Source organism: Rhinolophus sinicus, chromosome 15 (genome assembly GCF_057876585.1).
Source record: "Rhinolophus sinicus isolate RSI-liver-muscle chromosome 15, RSI-T2T, whole genome shotgun sequence".
NCBI classification, from domain to species: domain Eukaryota; kingdom Metazoa; phylum Chordata; class Mammalia; order Chiroptera; family Rhinolophidae; genus Rhinolophus; species Rhinolophus sinicus.
The window spans coordinates 12,056,818-12,078,101 of NC_142515.1; the positions used below are offsets into that span (position 1 = coordinate 12,056,818).

Genomic DNA, 21,284 nt, shown 5'->3' on the forward strand with positions numbered 1-21,284 from the left:
ATTCTGTCAGGATATAAAATAATGGGATGCTGAGGGTAGTAATTTTTCATGTACTGCTTTTAATAGAACGGTAAAATGTCACAGATGCCTTAAAATATACATTTCCCCCTCATAATAGAAAATTTGGCACATGAGTAAGAAAAGATCATCCCTCAGTCAAGTATACTACAAGAACACCAGAAACTGGGTTGGGGAGATTCACATCAACTTGTCAACCAGCAGCTTTAGCTTTAAGAAGACAGTTCATTCTTCAAGAACTTAAGAAAACAAGAATGGGACCCAGAACAATTCATGTGCTTTATCTGTTGGCATACTCTACGTCTTAACAGTTCTCACAGCATAATGATATAAACCCTATCTAAAAAAAAATACTGTAACAGAAGAGAAAAAGAGAATTACCTGAAGATTACAGAGAAAAAAATACTGTCTCTCTCTATAATATTTCATACAGGGTACAAAAAAAAACTGTTAATCAATTACTTGATGTCCTCAAGAGTACGCAAAGTTACATCCACTAAAAAACAAGAGCAATGAAGACTTAAGAAAAATAAAAAACAACAAAAACAAACAAAAAAAACCCCACAAGTTGAAGGGCCAGCCTGGTGGCTCAGGCGGTTAGAGCTCCGTGCTCCTAACTCCGAAGGCTGCCGGTTCGATTCCCACATGGGCCAGTGGGCTCTCAACCACAAGGTTGCCAATTCAACTCCTCGAATCCCGCAAGGGATGGTGGGCTCGGCCCCCTGCAACTAAAATTGAACACAGCACCTTGAGCTGAGCTGCCTCCCAGATGGCTCAGTTGGTTGGAGCGCGTCCTCTCAACCACAAGGTTGCCAGTTCGATTCCTCGAGTCCTGCAAGGGATGGTGGGCTGTGCCCCCTGCAACTAACAATGGCAACTGGACCTGGAGCTGAGCTGCACCCTCCACAACTAAGACTGAAAGGACAACAACTTGACTTGGAAAAAGCCTTGGAAGTACATACTGTTCCCCAATAAAGTCCTGTTCCCCTTCCCCAATAAAATCTTTAAAAAACAACAACACAAGTTGGGATTAAAGTTAAAAAAAGATAGAAAATTAAAGAACTGTAAAAAAGTAAGACATTGATACAATTTAAATTTGCAGAGTATTAAATAACAGAACCAACACTGCAAAACAATGGAATCAGTGATGCAAAGTAGAAACAGTTGTACAAGACTGCTGAGAACCAGCAGTAACAGAAGACAAGAAATTCAGAGAATAAAGATCTAAACTGTAAGAAACAGGACATTTGGGAGGCTGGTTGGCTCAGCTGGTTAGAGAGCAGTGCTCATAAGACCAAGGTCGCTGGTTTGATTCCCACATGGGCCAGTGAGCTGCGCCCCCCACAACTAGATTGAAAACAATGACTTGACATGGAGCTGATGGGTCCTGGAAAAACACACTGTTCCCCGATATTCCCCAATAAAAATAAGAAACAGAGTATTTCTAAAAGAAAAGAATATAATAGTTGAGGTTAAAATGTGAGGTTCATCCTTGCTTCAGACAAAATTAATATCTGTATACAAATTTGGAATTATAAGGATAATAAAACTACAAGCAACCAGAGAAGAAAAATGAAAGAAAAGAGGTTACCTAAAACAATTTTTAAAAACCAGGCTGACTTTAATTTCTCTTCTGCATTGAAAAATTTTAGTGCTAATAGTGCCAGGTCTATAGTTTTCTAAAAACAGGTTTGAGTCAAGAATTCTTTATATACACAAACTTTCATTCAAGTATGAAAATAATAGAAATTTCAAAAGATTAATGGCTTAGAAAATCCACCATGTGCATATTCTTTCTGAAAACTTACTCAAACATAGACTCACCAAAAGAGAAATAAAAAATAAGAACGCAAGAATGAGGAAGATGAGGCATTAAAGAATTTTATAGTGAACAATTTTGGTTAATATGGCAGTCTAAGCAAATGTGGGAAGGACCCACTTTGTACTCAAATACAGAGAAATGTTGGATAAAATATAACCAATTTAAAATATGTATCATTTACATAGCTAAGCTGAAAACTAGAGAAAGAATTCATCATGCCAGAAATCATCATGCTAGAATTCAAGCTCAAGAGATATCTTTGAGATTGGATACGGGCATCAGAGACTAGGGTTTTAAATGCCCACATAAGACCAAAAGTCAAGGCCAGAGGGAGCTGGAACTGGGCTCACTGACTAAAGTCAGGAATCCAGAAGTGTCTATGCCAGTTATGCAAGTGGAGTAACAAAATTCCATCCAAAGGCTTAAAGATGTAGCATATAAGCGATCTGCCTCGATTGAGCCCTATGTGGAAGAGGAGTCATACCTGAGAAACTTCAACACCAAGCTTGAACTGTTCACAGACACAAGAATCAAATATCTCTTAACCACGCAGTGCAGAAGCCTTGAGCTCAGAAATTAACATAAAAACTGGTCCTGAACAAGTAAAATCTGCAAGGCCCTGGCAACAGGGGTGAAACTGCTCCTGAGGGACAATTTTTTTTATCAAGGGCGTATGTGGGAATCCCAATTAGAAAAGCCTTGCTAAAGATACGTTCACAATAAAAAATGTTAAAGCTCATAAGAAAATGAACCACCCTCTAAGAAAGTCATGAGATGAAATAAGCAGAATTTACAGAAGAGGAAAACAGAAAATCCTATGAGAAAAATTTCCAATTAATTTATTATTCATTCAATATTGTGTATTTAACATGTACTGTTCTAGATACCAGTAATAACGGTTGTGTCCAAAATAGATGAATTTGTATTCCCTGTGGAGTTTACATTCCACTGGGGGGAGACAAATAATAAACAGATCAATGTAAAATACATCAAGAGACATTAAGTGCTACAAAGAAAAAGCAGTGCAAAGAATAGAGGTAGAGATGGGAGGGGGTGATGCTGTTTTATATATAGAGGTCAGAGAATTCTCTACAGTCAACATTCTCAAACTTTTCGGTCTTTCAGACTTTAGCGCCTTAAACTATTGACTTGTTTTTGTTAGTTATAGCTATCAACATTTTCTGTATCAAAGATCAAAACGGAAAAAATTTAAAAACATTTAATTCATTTAAGAATAATATTAAACCCACTGTATGTTAAAATAATTTTCTTGAAAAAAAGTAGTATTTTCCAAAACAAAAAACAAATAGTAGGAAGAGTTGCATTTACATTTTTTGTAAATCTCTTTAATGTCTGGTTTAATAGAAGACACCTGGATTCTCATATCTGCTTCTGTATTCAGTATTTTGTAATACTGTGTTTTTTGGTTGAAGCAGATGAGAAAAACCTGGCCTCATACAGATGTGTAGTTGGAAATGGAAGGGGTATTTTAATACCCTTTTCAAACGATTGTGCATATTCTTCTTTGATACTACATCCGAACTTGACAAGTGGGAATTCCTTCAAGTTTAATTGCAGTGTGGACTGAAGGCATTTCAATAAACTTTTCGTCCTCTATTAAAATGAAATCCATTGGTCTATCCTGTGTTCTAAATGGGTCTTTTATCCATGCACAATTTTGTAACATTATGCACTGATCCTTTGGAAAATATTGCTCACTGAATTATGCAGGTCCTCCACACGTTGACACATTTCGTGATACAGTATTAAAAATAACGTCTATTAATATCGCCAACAAACTCATTAGAAAAATGTTTAAGTACTTAGCAAACTTCAAGCTTATGGTAACAGTGAGTCACTGTACAAATTACAGTATAGAATGAGTCTCCCAAAATTTGAATGCTTGTTTGAAAGGCTGAATATTATGATTGGTAAAGTAACAACAACACAACCACAACATCAGTTGTTTGCCTTGAAATGTGAGGGTCACCTTGTTCATTTTTGAGAAAATTTTGCCAAATACTCGAGTTTAAATGACCAGTTTGTCAATTACTCAAGGAAAAATGGGGTTTCAGAAAAAGAATAGCTAGTTCACACTGCAATTCCAACAATTGCCCAAGCACTCTCCCTGAGACAATCACTGTACTTTGGAATACAGAGGTGTTTGATGTGAACGTCTTATTTCATCACACACAACACTGGAAACACATATACTCAATGGTCAGCTTCAAAGTAATATTTTTTACACTTTAGTCAAGGTCATACAGTGAAACTGGTAGGTTTTGGTTTTTTACTGTGAGTGGATGACAGTGAAGAAGGCAATGACTAGCACACTTTGGTGCCACTGCCTTGATTTGTGTTAAGGGACCAACAATTTTACTCACCATTGCCTTTGCACCATCAATGTATATGTCAGAACAGTGAAAATCACAAATAATGCCTTTGTATTGTTAAGAGAATAGTTTAACCTCACAGACTTTCTGAAAGTCTCGGGGACACCTATGGATCTACAGAACACACTTTGAGAACTTCAGCACTAAAGTGGCAAATGAGTAGAGACCCAAGGTAATCAACCATCAATATTTGCACAGGACTCTGCATGTTAGAACAGAGGGTCTCACATTCCAGTAGAATAGGTGGCAGCTCTACTGTACTAGGAGAGACCCAAAGAAAGTGAATGTGCCTAAAACACTAATAGCTGAGAAAACAAGCATTTCAGGCTGAGGAGTGCAAAGGCCCTGAGGTCAGAGAATGGCTGGTTTACTCAAGAACAAAAGAACCCATTACAAAGGTACACACACTCCTAGCAAATCAGATTATCCCCAGGCAGGTGAGCTACTAGAAAGTGCCAGCTCTATACTAAAAGGACATCTGGTGATCTTTCTTCCATTTCCACATTTTAGGTAACCATTCATGACAAATTCATGTCATTATTCATGACAAAGGTGATAAAACTTTATACAATTACGTAGAGAAGATTAAAAGTAATCACACACTTTTTTGAAAACTGAGAACATCAAGTATTTTGAGTTTAGTAATTAGGTTAGTTAGGTTAATATAGTTGAAGTTGCTTGATGTCAAGTGTCGAATTAAGCCAGAAATTTGTTATATAATTTACTTGTCAATTATTCATGGTATGATTTAGAAGTTGCTCAATGAATGTTTGTTGAATGAATATTTATCCAATGTGTGACTGGAGACATTTAGGAGGTGAGGAATACAGTTAATTGATTTCCCAAGAAATCACAAGTCAAACAGTAAACTTCTTAAAAGGCATTCTTTTGTGCTGCATAGTTCGTACGAGGCTAGTAAACCAAATTTTAATCCTGCGCTTTCTGCATACTGAACCACACACATGCTGTTCTTCAATTAAAGGACCATTCTCTCAGTGTCCGAAAAGAAGCTTTCTTTTGTTCAAAACATTTCTAACATTTCATGTTAAACAATTTATGCGGAGTAGCTCCTTAAAAAATAAAAAAAGAAATAGAGACACGCTGGTAGATTTTACAATTAGAAGCAGTACAGTAGATTTTCCACTTTGTGGATCTTAAGTCAGAAAGTGTGCAGCTTTTGTGATTTATAAGCACCTGCAAACAGAAAGGCTATCTGGCATACTGTTACAGAGTTTGCTCTAAACTGCTATTAACGTGAAATATTTTTTGGATTTTCTTAAGACCATGAAAACAAAGTTGAGAAAAAGGAGTCCAATAAATGCTATGTATGATATTTTTCACTTCATTTAGAAATATGATCATTTCAGTTCAATTACTATTGCTACTTCTCAGAGACCATGCCCTCCTAAAAGAACTGTAACCACGTACATGACCATTAAGTAACTCACGTCAAGTATAAATGTGCCAAATGGCCAATAAGTACCTGAAAATATGTTTGACATTCATGTTATTAGGAACTGGAAATATAAACCAAAATGAGATAGCACCTCACACCCAAAGAGATGGCTATAAAACAAACATAACCCCCCCAAAACAAACAAACAAACAAACCAAAAAAAAAAACCACACAAAAAACCCCAGAAAGTAACAAGTATTGGAGGGGACACAGAGAAATCGGAACCCTCTTACATTGCTGGTGGGACTGTAAAACGGTGCTGCTGCTATGGAAACAGTCTGGCATTTCCTCAAAAAGTTAAACCTGGAATTACCACATGACCCAGAAATTCTACTCCTAGAGAATCAAAGGTTAGGTTTCAAATATATAAGTCAATAGTTTCCCAATATTGTTTAAGCCATTTTAAACTGAATTTCTGTTACTTGTAACCAAGAATACCCTAAACTGCGTCAACATAAGAAACATCCAAACCTGTAGAGAATTTTTATGAGTTTATTTGAGCCGAAAAGACAACATGCCAGGGAGCAAGATCTCAAATACTCCCAGGAATGACAGTTTCCCAGTTTCTTTTATACATTTGGAATTAAGGAGAGGCTACAAGGCAGATTACATGAAGGTGGGAGAAAGCAAGGTGGAGATTCAATTACAGGACAGTTAACAAGATTATGCACTTTTGAGGGTGGTTAAGCTTCCCAGCCCAGGAGTTTGAAAAAGAGGCATTTCAAAGATGTGTTAACCTAGATGCACAAAAACAATGGACAGGGCTTGCTTAAGGCAAAGATAACCTTTTACTAGGGAAATTCTAGGCCTGAGGCATGAGTACCCACCATGACCTGCCCAGTTAGGAATTTATGATCAGATCACCCTGCGAGGTGACTTTCAGTTAGATTTATTAGAGCCCCTTCTTTGTCCACAACTGATAGAGCCTCCTCTCCAAGGAAGGGGTAACCTCTGGCTTGACTCTAAGTACGTCGAGGGCAAAGGCCACATACTCTTCATCCTAACCTGCTGGCTGACTGATATGGATCTTTAGTCATGAGTGGCGAAAATGATTACAGGGAAACTTTTCCCAACTCAAGTTATTACCTTGCTGGCATAAAGCTACCTAACTGGTAAAGCAAAAGAACAAGGAAATAAAGCATTCTTATTAATAACTTCATTAAACATGACCTATACTTGTTAAATTTGTTGAAATAAAGCTAGGAGACTACTTTTAGTAAACCATGTCTTCAGTTTCCCGTTACTCTTAGGTTGGTGCAAAAGTAACTGCGGTATACAAGGTTAAAACAATTGCAAAATCCGCAATTACTTTTCCACCAACCTAATAAGTCTTCAGACCTTCCTATATCCTCATTGTTTCCTTCTTCCTTCTGTTTATACTATGCTATAGTGGTCAATATCGTTTTTCTCCGAAAATAAGACCTAGCTGGACCATCAGCTCTAATGCGTCTTTTGGAGCAAAAACTAATATAAGACCCTGTCTTATTTTACTACAATATAAGACCCGGTCTTATGTTACATAAGTTTTTGCTCCAAAAGACGCATTAGAGCCGATGATCCAGCTAGGTCTTATTTTTGGTGAAACATGGCATTACCGAGTAATATTTTTACTGATATATCCCCTTGGGTAAGGGAAGTAAAAGAAAAAATAAACATGAGATTACATCAAACTTAGAAGTTTTTTCATAGCATAAGAAACCATCAATAAAACAAAAAGGCAGCCTACTGAATGGGAGAAGACATTTGCCAATGATACATCTGATAAGGGGTTAATATCCAAAATTTACAAAACACTCATTCAGTTCAACACCAAAAAAACAAGCAATTCAATTAAAAAATTGGCAAGAGGACAAGAAGAGACGTTTTGCTAAAGAGGACATACAGATGGCCAACAGAGATATGAAAAATTGCTCAACCTCACTAATCATTAGAGAAACAAAAACCACAATGAGATACCACCTCACTCCGGTCAGAACAGCTATCATCAACAAATAAACAAACAAGTGCTGGCAAGGTTGTGGAGAAAAGGGAGCCCTGGTGCACTGCTGGTGGGATTGCAGACTGGTGCAGCCACTATGGAAATCAGTATGGAGGTATCTCAGAAAGCTGGAAATGGAACTACCTTATGTCCAGCAATTCCACTTTTAGGTATGTATCCAGAGAAATCCAAGATGCTAATATATGCACCCCTATGTTTATTGCAGTGCTAGTTACAATAGCCAAAATTTGGAAACAACCAAAATGCCCATCGGCAGATGACTGGATTAAGAAACTGTGGTACATTTTCCGATGTGGTCCGGAAACTGTGGTCCAAGTATACAATGGAGTATTACTCGGCTATAAAGAAGAATGAAATCTCATCATTTGCAACAATATGGATGGACCTAGAGAACATTATGCTAAATGAAATGTCAGTTGGAAAAAGACAGATACTATATGATCTCACTTATATGTGGAATCTAAAGAACTGAATAAATGAGCAAAGTAAACAGAAATAGTCTCAGAGATAGAGAGGAAAAACTGATGATTGCTAGATGGAAGGGGGTAGGGATGAGTGAGAAGGGGAAGGGATTAGATAGCATAAATTGCTACTACAATACTGCCACAGGGATATGAAAGACAATTTGGGGAATATAATCAACAATGTTGTAAAGATTTTACAGGCTGTCAGACGGGCACATGTCTTATTAGGGAGACCACTTCATGGACGGTGTAGATGCCTGACCACTGTGCTGTACACCTGAAGCTGAAGCTGAATAATGTTGTATGTCAACTATAAGTTAATATATATATATATATATATATATATATATATATATATATATATATATAGTCATGAGATATGGGGAATAGAGTCAATAGAATTGTAATAGATATATACAACATCAGAGGGGCTCAATAGATTGGGGGAGAGGAGTTATCACTTTGTGAAGGGTGAAATGTCTAACTTGCAATGTTTTGTACACCTGAAACTAATAAAAAGTTCATAAAATTTGATTATTGTTATGATGTTTACGCAGTAAGTTAAAATTGGGAGAAGAAAAAAATAAACATTACCGCAGACTTTCCTTCATTTACTTCCTCTTAAGGGAGTATGATACTATATTAGGTTTCATATGGTATGTTTATAAAGTTTAAATGCTATATGCAAATTTTAACTATATTCTTTAAAATAATAAAACTAAAAGAAAACTCTTTTAGATGCTTAAAAGAAGCTACAAATATTCTGTGAGCCCTTAATTTTGATTTGCATTGTCATCAATAAAACCTTTCCTTGCCCATCACAAGCTCTGGTATATTGGTAAGCATTAATGCAAATCCAGGGCCCGTTCTTGTCTTTCTGTTTTCATATTACCAAACCTAACCAGGCATGCTGTAGCTGTCCAATTCACGAAGTACTCATACTGTATAATCTGAGACTTTTGCAACCATATATTTTAAAGGACTCATCGAGCCCTGAAAGGCAAATGCTATCATTCAAGTTCTAATTACATGCTACCTAGGTTTTAAAGAACAGAAGAAAAATGAATACTGTACTTCCTAAATACATTTTTTGACCACAGGCAACTTTCAAAATAAACGCCCAAAATATTTTCTGAAGTATTACTATACACGGAGCTGAAGCACTGGCCTATTCAAATTATATTCTAGTTTCTCTTTTTGCTGCTTCTACTTGATACATTGGTCAATAAATGCCAAGTCAAATATTCAAGTAAATATATTTTCATTGTTATTGGCAGACATATAATTAACTCTGAGAATAAAAAACAAGAAATCAATTTATGATTACTTCTTCAGTTCTTCCCATCAGTCACTTACGTTATGATTGTGGTTCTACTTTTAAAGTCTTTATACACCTACATACACACACACCATTTTGACTATATCATAAATCAAATTATTTTAATTACAAACTAGTATTGTATGAAATGTGACCTTCTTATGTTAATTTTATTAATAAGATGCAATTGCATTATTACCCACATACACGAGCTGATTAAAAAGCAATACACATTTACGAACCTATACTAATTAGTAATTTCAGCAAATGTTTCTAAACAATGTTAGGGATTTGCTCTCCTCTCAGGTATAAATATTTGAATCTACATTTTTTATGTACATGTATATATCAACAAATTACATTTCCATTTTCCAGCAAAAGAGGCTGCCAACAAATAAAATATTACAAAGAGTAAACCTAATTTTTTTTCAGAGAAGGTATTCAAATAGCAAATCTTTTTTTTTTTTTTTTTAACATTTGCTATCTGTCAGGTCAATATCTTCATCAATCCAGGAAAAATACATTTTTGTACAAAAACTTACATAAGTGCCCTTCTAAAAATATTGCCCTAAACTCTACGCAAAATTTTCACATACGTTATATGTGAATTTCATGAAAAAAAGTTTAAGATGAGCTCAGAAATCTGTTTTAATAAAATATACTGTCGTACTTTCATTATGGTAGTTTGTTTTTAAGTTATATACCATGGATAAGTCATGTAACCTCTGTGTTTCCTCCCCTATAAAGGGGGATTAAATGATGGTGCCTTATCACAGGATTCGTGGCAGGATTAAAGGGGTTAATATAGGTGTGGTATTTAGATCAGTGCCCAGCAGAAAGCAAGTGCTGAATGAGTGGTAGCTATCTATGCATTACCTAATTGTTTTGCCTATTACTTCTAATAGCTTCTAGTTACCAGTCCTCAAAGTATATTAATTGTTTTCTAAAGAAAAAGAAAGCTAAAGTATATCATGACATTTTTAATGCTTTGCCCATCCCATCAGCTTTTAGCATTGTTAACAGCTAGTCTATCTGCTATTCAGGCAAAACAGGACCTAAGATCTTACTGAGTAATAGTTTCAAATTCTATTGTAAAAGACAGCACTCTCCCTATTATCTCATTATTAGCACTCATTAAGTCATTTAAAATGCTAATATATACTAATGCTAGGCATTGGATAAAGGCTGTGGGAATAAAAAAAATGGGTAAGAAAAAAATTCCAGCGATACTGCTCACAAAATTGAAAGATACAAACACAAACACAAGTATAAATTGTTGCTTAATTGTAAGGTGATGCACTGAATGTTATAATGAAAGAATTTTTCCAAGATGTCCAAGGGAGGGCTTCACAGGTGATCCCTGAGCAAGACGTGGAAGAGCAGAAGCTCCCCTGGTAGAGAAAAGATCTATAATTACATTATTCGAAAAGAGAACTGGAAGTTCCTCAGTGGTAAGTTAAGACAGACATATTTTAAGGCAAACAGACTTCCTCAAACAGATTTCCCATTGCACACTGCTTGCTTAGTGATCTTTAGGAGTTGAATAAATATTTTTGTATGACTGTCTGCCCCTTCTCATAGCAAGGCCTTCATTGTGATATACCTGGACGATGTTCATAGCTCTCTTCCTCCCAGAACTCAGAGAGATTTTCTGAAAACCACTTTTATCGCTCCTGCTTCCTAATCAAAAACCTGCGATGGTTTCCTCCTCTTCCCAGATATCAGTCCTCTGCTTTGGGTGACTTCTCTCCCAATATGCGTTGGGTATGTCTCCCTTTCCTTCAGATCCTCCCCTGACCGGAATGTTTCTGTCCTATTAATTTGCCTGTCCAAAAGGCACGCTTCAAAATCCTCCTTCAAGAAACCATCAGATTCCCTTGCTTCTATTTACAACAACAGAACTTTACAAATGCTACAGAAAAAGGAGAAATGCTAGTAGAAAAATTAAGCTTTTGGATGACAGGCAAGTACAAAATGTGGTAGAGAGTTGAAAAACAAAAGGCAGAGACTCATTTGAAAGCTACATTCAACTGTTACATCAACATAGCACACTGCTTAAATTATTTATTACTCAAAATGTACATAGTGCACCAACTACTTATGGAACAATTATTTTTCCAATGACATTGTGCTCTTTTAAAATGTTAACCATCCCACAATATGGCCAATGAATGCCTTATTACTTAAACTGCTTTCTTTAGGTCAAATTCATATTAGAATGGAACGTGTCACTGGATTCAAAACTTTAAATATTCCCAGGCAACATACAATATGCTAATCAGGCCAGTAACCTGCTTCCTACTTGAAGGACAACTCGTTAAGTATCTTCCAAAAGTCAAGTTAAAACAGACTTTTTCAAATGATAATGAGCACACGCCACAGGTCAGTACCTTAGTTTCCAACTTGATTTTCTCCTCATTCAGCTCCTCTGTTGCTTTCTTAAGTTTTTCACGGCATCTGTTGATTTCCGACCTGACTGTAATACAAAGTAAATCCTTAAACACATCAATCTTTCTCGAGTCCCCATCTCGGTGGCCTGTGAACAGTCACCTTTCAGCTGTCTCTCCCCTCGACGTGGAGAGCACACTCCCCTAACTGCTCAGACCACTACGCTGGGGATTTACTTCTGCTCCAAGCTGCCCACTGAAGGAGACACAGGTCCCGTGCAAACGACCCCACCGACCTTGTCGCATCAGGCGGCGACTCTCCTCCGCCCGCTGCTCCGAGAAGATGATGTGCTGGAACAAGGACTCCAAACTCATCTCCGGCACAGGCGCCTGCGGATCCTTTTTTTGCCCTTAAATATTTTATAACCGCCTCTGAAGCTCCTGGAAAGCACAATAAATAAGGATTATTCTGAGACTATTCCCATATGGACCTCCAAGTCCGGGTCCCCTGCCCACACCCAGGACGGAGCCCGAGGCAGGCCGGGGAGAGGACCCGACGGCCCAGGGGTGCCGCCCGGGCCGCCCATCCCACCGCCCGGCCTTTGTGTCCTGTTCTAACAGACAGACCCGGTGTTGCCCCCTCTCACGCCCTCGTTCCGCGTGTGAGAACCGTCTCACACTCTGCTTTTCCCGGGCTGAATGCAGGTCCCCTCAGCCCAGGCCTTGGCCCCTGTCTCCGGTTTTCGTTTTTGTGCCGGCGGGAAATAAAAATGGAGGCCCTGAGCCTTGGCTTCCGAGCAGGTCTGGGCAGCGGCCCTTTCTGCGCTCAGCCTTTACCTCTCAGTCCCCTCTCTTGGAGAGAAGGTCCTCACAGTGCCCCGCCTGTCAGCACAACCTGTCCTTACTGACGACGTCGCCGGTGGAGGCCTGCGGGGAGGCTGAGGCAGCGCCTCAGGTCGGCCCGGCGTCGCAGGGACATAAACTACGGCGCCTCCTTTGGCCCATTTGCCTTCGGGTGCTTTTGGTACCGACAATCCCAGGTTCTGCTGCTGGCCCCACAAACGCCGAAGTCCCAGAGACAAAGGTTGGCGGGAAGAAAAGGAGGTTTATTCAAAATGCCAGTCTTCTGGGAAGATGGCAGACTCCGGCCTCCAAGGCCATCTTCCCCATTTCTAGAACAGCCAGAAGGTTTGATACAGGCCTGTAAGAAGAGGCAGAACAAAGGGAAGGGCGAGTTAAGCGATTCCTGGGGCTTGACGCCCAAAAAAATCCATCCTGGGGTCCATCCAGTTCTTTGGGAGCTCATGGTATCTCCACTCAGTTGGAGGGGCGATTCATGCGTCATCCGGTGGAAAATTGCAGGGGAGTTGCAGCCTGGTTGTCCGCTTCTAGAAGTCGAAGGGCTGCAAGTTTCTTTTAAGTCCATGTTCTTGACCAGATTAATGAGGTATGTATGCAACCTTGGGAAAACGAGAGCAATTGAATCAGGGAGGAAGGGAAGGAAACAAAAGAAGAAAAAAGAAAAAGAAACTACGTTGTTAAACCTTGCAAAATACACCATCACCCTTACATTTTCCTGTGGCCATGTGTCCCCCAAAGGCCTTAGGCCTTTGGAGTCAGGGTGATCTATCTCCAAGGCACAAACACCCAGTATTATAAAGTCGGCAGTATCCGTGATTCTAAATATAAACTTTTGCAAAGTCTTATCCTTTGACTATGGCAAAGACTGCTATAAATGTGCAATGTCTGACATTCCGCTTTAATCATTCCTTTGTAATCAGGACATACCTTTTTTGTCTGCTTTAAAATTAATCATTGCCTTTTTGTAATCAAGCTGCAGTATTATTAACACTTCAATATCTGCGCAATATGTGTCAGAGACCAGAGTGGTTGCTAATTAGAGCTTAAACATGAAAGGCACCTTTGGGAATTTTTTAAATTAAAAAATAATTTTTTAGTTTTAGTAGGTCAAAATATTAAGATTATAATAAACATTTGAGTTTATTTCTGAATGTTAAATTGACATTGCTAAACTTGAAAAAGTAATTCCTGGTTAGAATGTATTTACAACAAAGTAAAAGAAGGTAAATGTAAATTCTGTCACGTCATCTGTATAATACTTAGTTAATATTTCATTAATGCATAGTATAATTGGTTATAAATTTTAACCTATTCCAAATTTCAAACTTAATTTCCATCAAGCCATGCATGCTTAAAACTTAATTTTTAAACTTTATTTGAAAATACATACTGAGAAGTATAACAAAGTAGAAAAGAATTGCCCACAAACATCTCATTCAGAAACAATAATACTTCAGTTATTGCCTTCCAGGTAGTCATCCTCAGCTTGCATTTTTCCTTTACAAACTTGAAAATATTGTAAGTTACATTATTTTTTACTTATTATTATTGTTTATTGAGTATTTTCCAGGCACTGTTCTGGACACGATATCCTTTTGAAATGATTTTCACTATTATCTTCATAGTATAGTTGAGGAAACTGAGGCACCGAACAGCTAAGTATCTTGCCAAGGTTGCTTATCTAGTACATGGCAGAGTAAGATCAGAAACCAAGAAATATGAGATCAGAGGCCATGAATTTAATTTTAGATTCTGCTCCTTTTCCCTCTTATTACATCACAAGCATTTTACCATTTCATTGAAAACTCTTCATAAACACACTTTTATAACTTCATAAATCTCCATCATATAAATGTATGTGTAAAATTTAGATATACTGAAATAAATTTGACTCTTTTATCTGTTCAAGGATGAAAAACAAAGCTGAAATTATGTTTTGAATCACTTTCTTTGAGCATTCGTTTTGAGGCTTATGAACTGTGCCACGATGGCCATCAAAGACTAGGGCTTCCAGAAGATAAATTATATTACTAATTAATATCACTCCCTTCAGAATTATTTCCCATGGACTTGCACAGAGAGTATCCTCACAAGGAGGCTGGTTTTCAAAAGCAGGCTGCTCTTTAACATTCTAATGTTATTAGTTACATTCAAACTTACATTTATTATTTAACATGTTCTTTCTGGCAGAGGGAAATTTGGGCAGCCTTTAGGGAGCCCAGTCACCTCACTCACACAGGAGTACAGACGAGAGAGCTGCTAGAAATTCTGGGAAGGAAAGGGGGTATGAGGAGAAATGGCTTCTTCATCTTCTGCAGTCTTTTTCACATCCCAGAATATTTTGGTACTTTTTTAAATCCTAAATTTGAATCTGCTTAGAGGAATCACAGCTATAGACATTAGCAAGGTTTTTTTTAATTTTATTTTATTTATTAAAGCAAACCTGATTATGCAAACCCACAACTCAAATTTTAAATGTTTCATTATAATGAGTACAAGTAACATACTAAGGTATTAAAATATTGCTATCATACATCTAGCTTTATTCATACATTTTCTATAATGTTAAGATATTTTTCTTATAGCTATTCACCAGAGCAAGAGTAGCATTACTTTCATTTATGCTGAATAAAAATGATATACAACATGGTAAAACTAGGGCATACTATTTCCTGGAAATGTATCTTATAAGTCTAAAAAAAAAAAAAAATGATTCACTCAACAACTGTTTAATGAATCTCTGCTATTTATTCAACATTCATTCGACAAATATTATTGAGCATCTCCTATGTGCCACATTAGAGAAACAACAACAGGATTTAATAAAAACGGAGCTACATAAGAAGTATGTTTCTTCCCCCGGATATTTCTAACCTCTTTGGAGAATTATTATATTTTTCAGCATTTTGGCAGCAGTATAAACAACTACTTTCAGATGTTTCAACAGATGTTCTTCAGAAAGAAAGCCAATTATTTGCATTATGATACCCACGTATGATTCTCAGATCTAAACTTTCCATCTGTACATGTTTCATTGAATTGCATACCTATGGAATATAAAAGTTAAGATCATTCATTGTCTCTCCACCTTAGACTTTTGTTCATAGTAACACTTTGTTCAACAACTAGCACCTGGGTTATTGAACCATTGATAATTGCTTTGCTAGAAGGCCTTATATAAGGCTATATTGCTCTTGTGATTTAAAATGCATTGCCTCTCCTTCCTTAGATTGATGACTTCCCTAAATTCTAAAACAGGCTTGCAAAAACCCACTAGCCGAGGGCATATATACTGCAATGAAAAGAAGAAAAGTAATTTATTTATCTTACGTTTTCCTTAGGGCATCTGCCAAAAAGAAAAAGAAAAAACATGTGGGTTCAACCAAGTTTAACAACCATTTATTGAGTATCTACTAAGTGTAAAAATCTCTGTTAGATACTATAGGAGATTGAAAGGTATAGGCCCTGCCCTCCTGGAGGTCATAATCAATAAATTGGACATAGCATGCACAATAAGTCATAGGCAGGATGTGTACAAGAGTTTCACCCTTGTGCTATGGGAATACGGCAGAGGGAGAAAGAATAAGTCTGTTGTAGGTGTTCTGGGAAGGCTTATCATTAGGGGATGAAACATGAGCTGGATTTTCAAGGAGGGTGGGACTTCAACAGATAGTGAGTAGGGGAGAAAAAAAGCAGAAAGGAAGATAGAGCTGACATTTGGACAGTGTTTAACATTTTCTCTATGTGATGGAGGAACATGTAAAGTTTTTTAGCAGGTGAATGGCATGTCAGAGTTGTTTTATGCAGTCAATCTGTGACAGTGGGTTAGAAGTACTAAAAAAAAAATGTCTTTTAGTCAATCCAACAACCCTATGCTTTTGCTATTTCCACATTACATTGGAGAACCGAGGCAGAGAGAGCTAAGTAATTTGTCCAAGGTCACATACAATAGCTAAGAAGTAGCAGAATCGGGATTTGAACCCTGATACTCTCTCAAGGTTACCCTTCACCACTTCATTTACTGCCTCCAAAAACTAGACACTGGCGAAAATGACACCATTTCAGCAGCTGTGTTTCATTTCAAGGCAGATACATTTCCTAAAAAATGCTTATTACCAACAAATTAATAACTTTTCTGAAGACGTTTTCAGGCTTCTAGAATTTGGATTAGTAGTGCAATGCATCTGTAATGAATTAAAACTAAATGTGACCTAAGGAAAAATAATTGAGAATGGATCATCCCTTGTTGTAAATGCTTATTTAACCAGCTACCTATCTACTATGTAAAACTAAAAATGAAATTTGTATACAAAGCAGTATATTAGTTTCTTAATATTTATATTAATTTCCTAGAGCTGCTATAATGAAATACTACAAATGGGTGGTTTAAAACAACAAGATTTTATTCTCATCGTTCTAGAGGTCAGAAGTCTGAAATCGAGGTGTCCGCGGGGTTGGTTCCTCTGGGCCCTCTGAGGAAGAAGCTGTTCATTGCCTCTTCCTAGCTTCTGGTCCTTACTGGTAATCTTATGGGTTCTTTGATCTATAGATGCATCACTTCGATCTCTTCTCCCTTGAGAGTTCTCCTGCGTGTCTCTGCCTCTTTGTCTCTTTTTCTCTCCTTATGAGGACACCAGTCATATTATAATGGATAAGGGCCTATCCTGCTCAAGTGGGACCTTAACTAACTACATCTGCAATGCCCCTATTTCCCAATAAAGTCACATTCTGAGCTGTTGAGGGTTAGGACTTCAACCTATTATTTTGGGGACACAATTCAACCTATACTACAGAGCTTGAAAGTTAAATTGTGGGAAATAGTTATCTGAGTTTTTTAAAAATTTAAATGACTGATTTATTTCTATTTTAATAAAGCATTTTTAGTCACTTAACAGACTTTAGAAAATATCTTGACAATCCCTTTTTTTATATATAGATATTAACACTGAGGCTGTGGTGGTTGATGGATTGTCCCAACATTGCACAGGCTATTAAGGTCAGAGCTAGGCCTGGAACTCCCTCCTAATTCCTTGTGCTTCAATGAAAGATCTTTTTTGTTCACCAGTGGCTTTCAACTACTACAGTTAAAACAACTCCTCTTTTATCTGTTTTCTATATTGAACTCTGTAGTAAGAGTTTAAAGAAAGGGCATAACAGCTAGAGTACAGAGCTGGCCTGGGGCAGTTTATCTGCTGCAAGAGGGTTTCTCCATTAAGGATATTAGAAAGACCAATGATAGGTAGGTAGGAAGCCAGATAGATATATAATAGATGCATAGATAGATAGATAGATAGATAGATAGATAGATAGATAGATAGATAGATAGATGGTAGCTATAAATAAGGAGAGAGACAGAGAGATACATAGATATAGATAAAACACACATACATACATGTACACACATACTGATATATGATAAAGTCATATATAAATATAAATGTTTAAGGTGTCAATTTTATTTTAAGTTTCACACTTTTATAATAGAAATTTAAGTAAACTCATTTCTTAATTACTGATTAAGAAAAACATACTTTTTAAGAAACACTTTCATCAATCAATGCTCATTATAGAAATTATGAAAAAAACAAACTTGTTTTGGTTGCGAAAGATACTACATAAAGAAATTCCATTAACACATTAGGAGTCATTAAATATCAAAATCTTTGGAAGAAAAAAAAAGTGTAGCGTAGCTGGTAAACTTGGACTTTCACAGTGTCAGAGCCCAGAGCCCAGCATAAGGTCCAGGAAGGCTGCGCAGGTGCCCTACCCCAGAGATTAGCCTGTTGACCCCAGAAAACAAAACAAAACAAAACTTGGAAACCACTCTTCTCCACCTTGTACGATTCATTTGTTTATTCAGTATCTGTTTATTGGGTATATACTATATGTAAGGCAAGTAAGAATTTGGAATTACAAAGATGAATAAAACATGGGGCTTGAAATCTGGTTGTATCAAGTTGTCATTTCCATGACAATAAATTTAAACGGTTTAGGATTACATAGAAAGAATTAAAAGAGAAATTTAAGGTATTTTTTTCTTACCAGTTACCTGTTTTAGTCATTATTGTATTCTGTGCCTTCCTATTTAGAACATGGTTATTTAGTAAATAATCAACTCTTTAGTTGTTCAATGGGTCCAAATTTATACCAACAATCAACAGATTCTACCCTAAATTTCTATGAATATGTCTATTAATCTGAGTGAATTAGTCATAGTGATTATTTGGAAATCTTGGATAAATTTTAATATTTCTATTACTATATATTTGTTATTCACAGTGACCCTGGAAAGTTTGAAAAAAAGTTAATGTACATATAAACATACATGTGTATATATAGAGTGAACCATAAATTCTGTTTTTCCTTAAAACAATTTTCAAAATTGCTCATTCATCAAGATACAACTACTTTACATTTCCAATGTTTAAAATGACTTTGATGGCCTTAGTACAATAGCTTAACATTATAAAAGTCAAACACTGCCATTATTTTCACAATGCCATAGACAGTTCAGCATGTTTTATCATAGTTTACATGGCTCATAAACTTTATCTTTTATTTGACATTGCAAGTGTGTTGATAATAGAAGATGGAAAATCTGTAAGATAGTTAAAGGAAACAATTAATTAACATTTAAATAAAAGAGGTCACTAAGAAACATTTCAAACAGAATAAGCTGATTATTTCATGATATTTCATAATAGTAAGCAGTTTAGGGATAGTATTGAAGGGAATAAATAAACAGAGTGAAAGGAATTTAAATATCTGAAAACAAATATGGAAATATTGCAAAATATTAGAATTACTAAAGTGGTGTATATATCATCATTTGAAATTTGGCAGTCTTGTAACTCTGTGCCTGTTCTAGCTCATTATTCTACTTGTAAAATGTGTCCATGCATGGGTTTTTTAAACTGTTTGATAATCTACCTTTACCATTTCCTTTTTCAAGGTGTTATCATGGAAAAAAGCAGAAACAGCTGAGATCCTGTACTCTATTGTAGCTTAGCCTCCAGTGAATAGATGCAAGGATTGTGCACATGGGATCCAAACACCCATAAAAAAGATTCATGGTGATATCCTTAGAAGAAATTAATAAAACCTAAGAGAACTTGTCAGAAGAATGTCCTAAAGATGATTTTATTTCGGTAATTGTTGTATTTTAAATGCTCTCATTTTCTTCTGTGATGTCTTTTATCTTACTTACAGATGCTATTACTCATAAAATATGATATTTTAGTCCAGAAGGCTGTAACTGTAAGTGAGACATAATAGTCTCATCTAGAAGTAGATAAGGGGATTCATGGCTCCTGCTTCACAGTGTAAGCTGATCACCGCAGAGGTCAGAAAACTAGTTTCCACTTCCTTTAAGTGCCCGCTATCCTGTTTTATGTAACTGGCCAGACAACTTGTCTTTCCTTTATTCAGTCCCAGCATCTGATTGGCTGCTGCCTGTCTCAGTGGTTTACAAGACAAACTGGGAATTCTGTGCCTTTAAGAATGGTGATATGGCTTTAGGGTGAGGCCATCAGGAATGACCACAAACATCATTCACTAACTGTGCATTGAAGAACTACTGTGTACCAGGCTCTGCCACAACAATGAACAAGATGAATGAGTTCTCTGCATTCATGCAGCCTATAGGGGAAACAAGAAGCAAACTCCACATTCATTAATTCAATACACATGGTGGAAGTGTTGGTATAAAATCTAACAGTGTGGGGCAGACACCTACCATAGACAGTGTGGACAACACATTTCCACTTCTACAGAGTCCCTCAGGCTGGACAGAACTGGCATCTGAAGAACAGAGAGGAAGCCAGTGGGATCATTGTGCAGATGGGATTGGTGAAATGGTCAGGGCCCAATTACGCAGGGCCTTGAAGGCAATGGAAGGAGTTCAGATTTTATTCACTATGCAGTGAAAGGTCATAAGAGGGTTGTGTAGGGGAATTATTGCATTTTAAGAATAAGAAGACAACCGCTAAGCACTGTTCCCTTGGTGGGGAAGTGACTACACATCACTGGTTGGAGATAGAGGGTGTTGACCCAGGTCCAGGGCTCAGTTTGGTTGATAATTAGCTAGATGACCTTGAGCAAGACACTGACTCTCTTTTCCCCCTATTTTACTTGTTTTCAGATGGAGATAGGAGAGACAGAGTAAAATAAAAGAGAAAATAGGAGGAAGGAAAGAAAAAAAATACTCGATACTTACAGATGGAAAGTTCAGATAGTAAATTGGAAAAACAAACAAACAACTACAAATTTAGTGATAAAAGCCTTTAAGTGAAAAGTCATCCCTGTTCACGCTCTGGAAAAGCCCAATGTAGGACACATAAAAAGAGGCTACAAATCCATTAGAATCATTGCATTGGCCATTTTGGTTATAGGTTAATATCAACGCCTTAGGGATGATGCCAGAATCCACTCTACATCTGCAGAAGGGTGTGCACTGGTTCGCCCATTGTAAAATTATTGAAATGCTCCCACAGTGGTTGGTAAACAACCTTGACCCTTGCCCTCCAGTGCCAACTTCCACCACAGGGCTGTCCCATCTCCATGACGA

The 21,284-nt window shown here is 37.0% G+C and overlaps 1 protein-coding gene across 1 annotated transcript in view; it reads right to left on the bottom strand.

Moving 5' to 3' along the window:
• Positions 1–12,232, bottom strand: part of CCDC172 (coiled-coil domain containing 172) — a 45,473-nt gene extending 33,241 nt beyond the window's left edge. The window contains exons 1-2 of the mRNA XM_019725305.2: positions 12,154–12,232; positions 11,861–11,946 (exon numbers count right to left, since the gene is read on the bottom strand). Coding sequence (XP_019580864.1) covers positions 11,861–11,946; positions 12,154–12,232 — 165 coding nt within the window. The remainder of the gene's footprint in view (positions 1–11,860; positions 11,947–12,153) is intronic.
• Between the last annotated feature and the right edge of the window lie 9,052 nt (positions 12,233–21,284).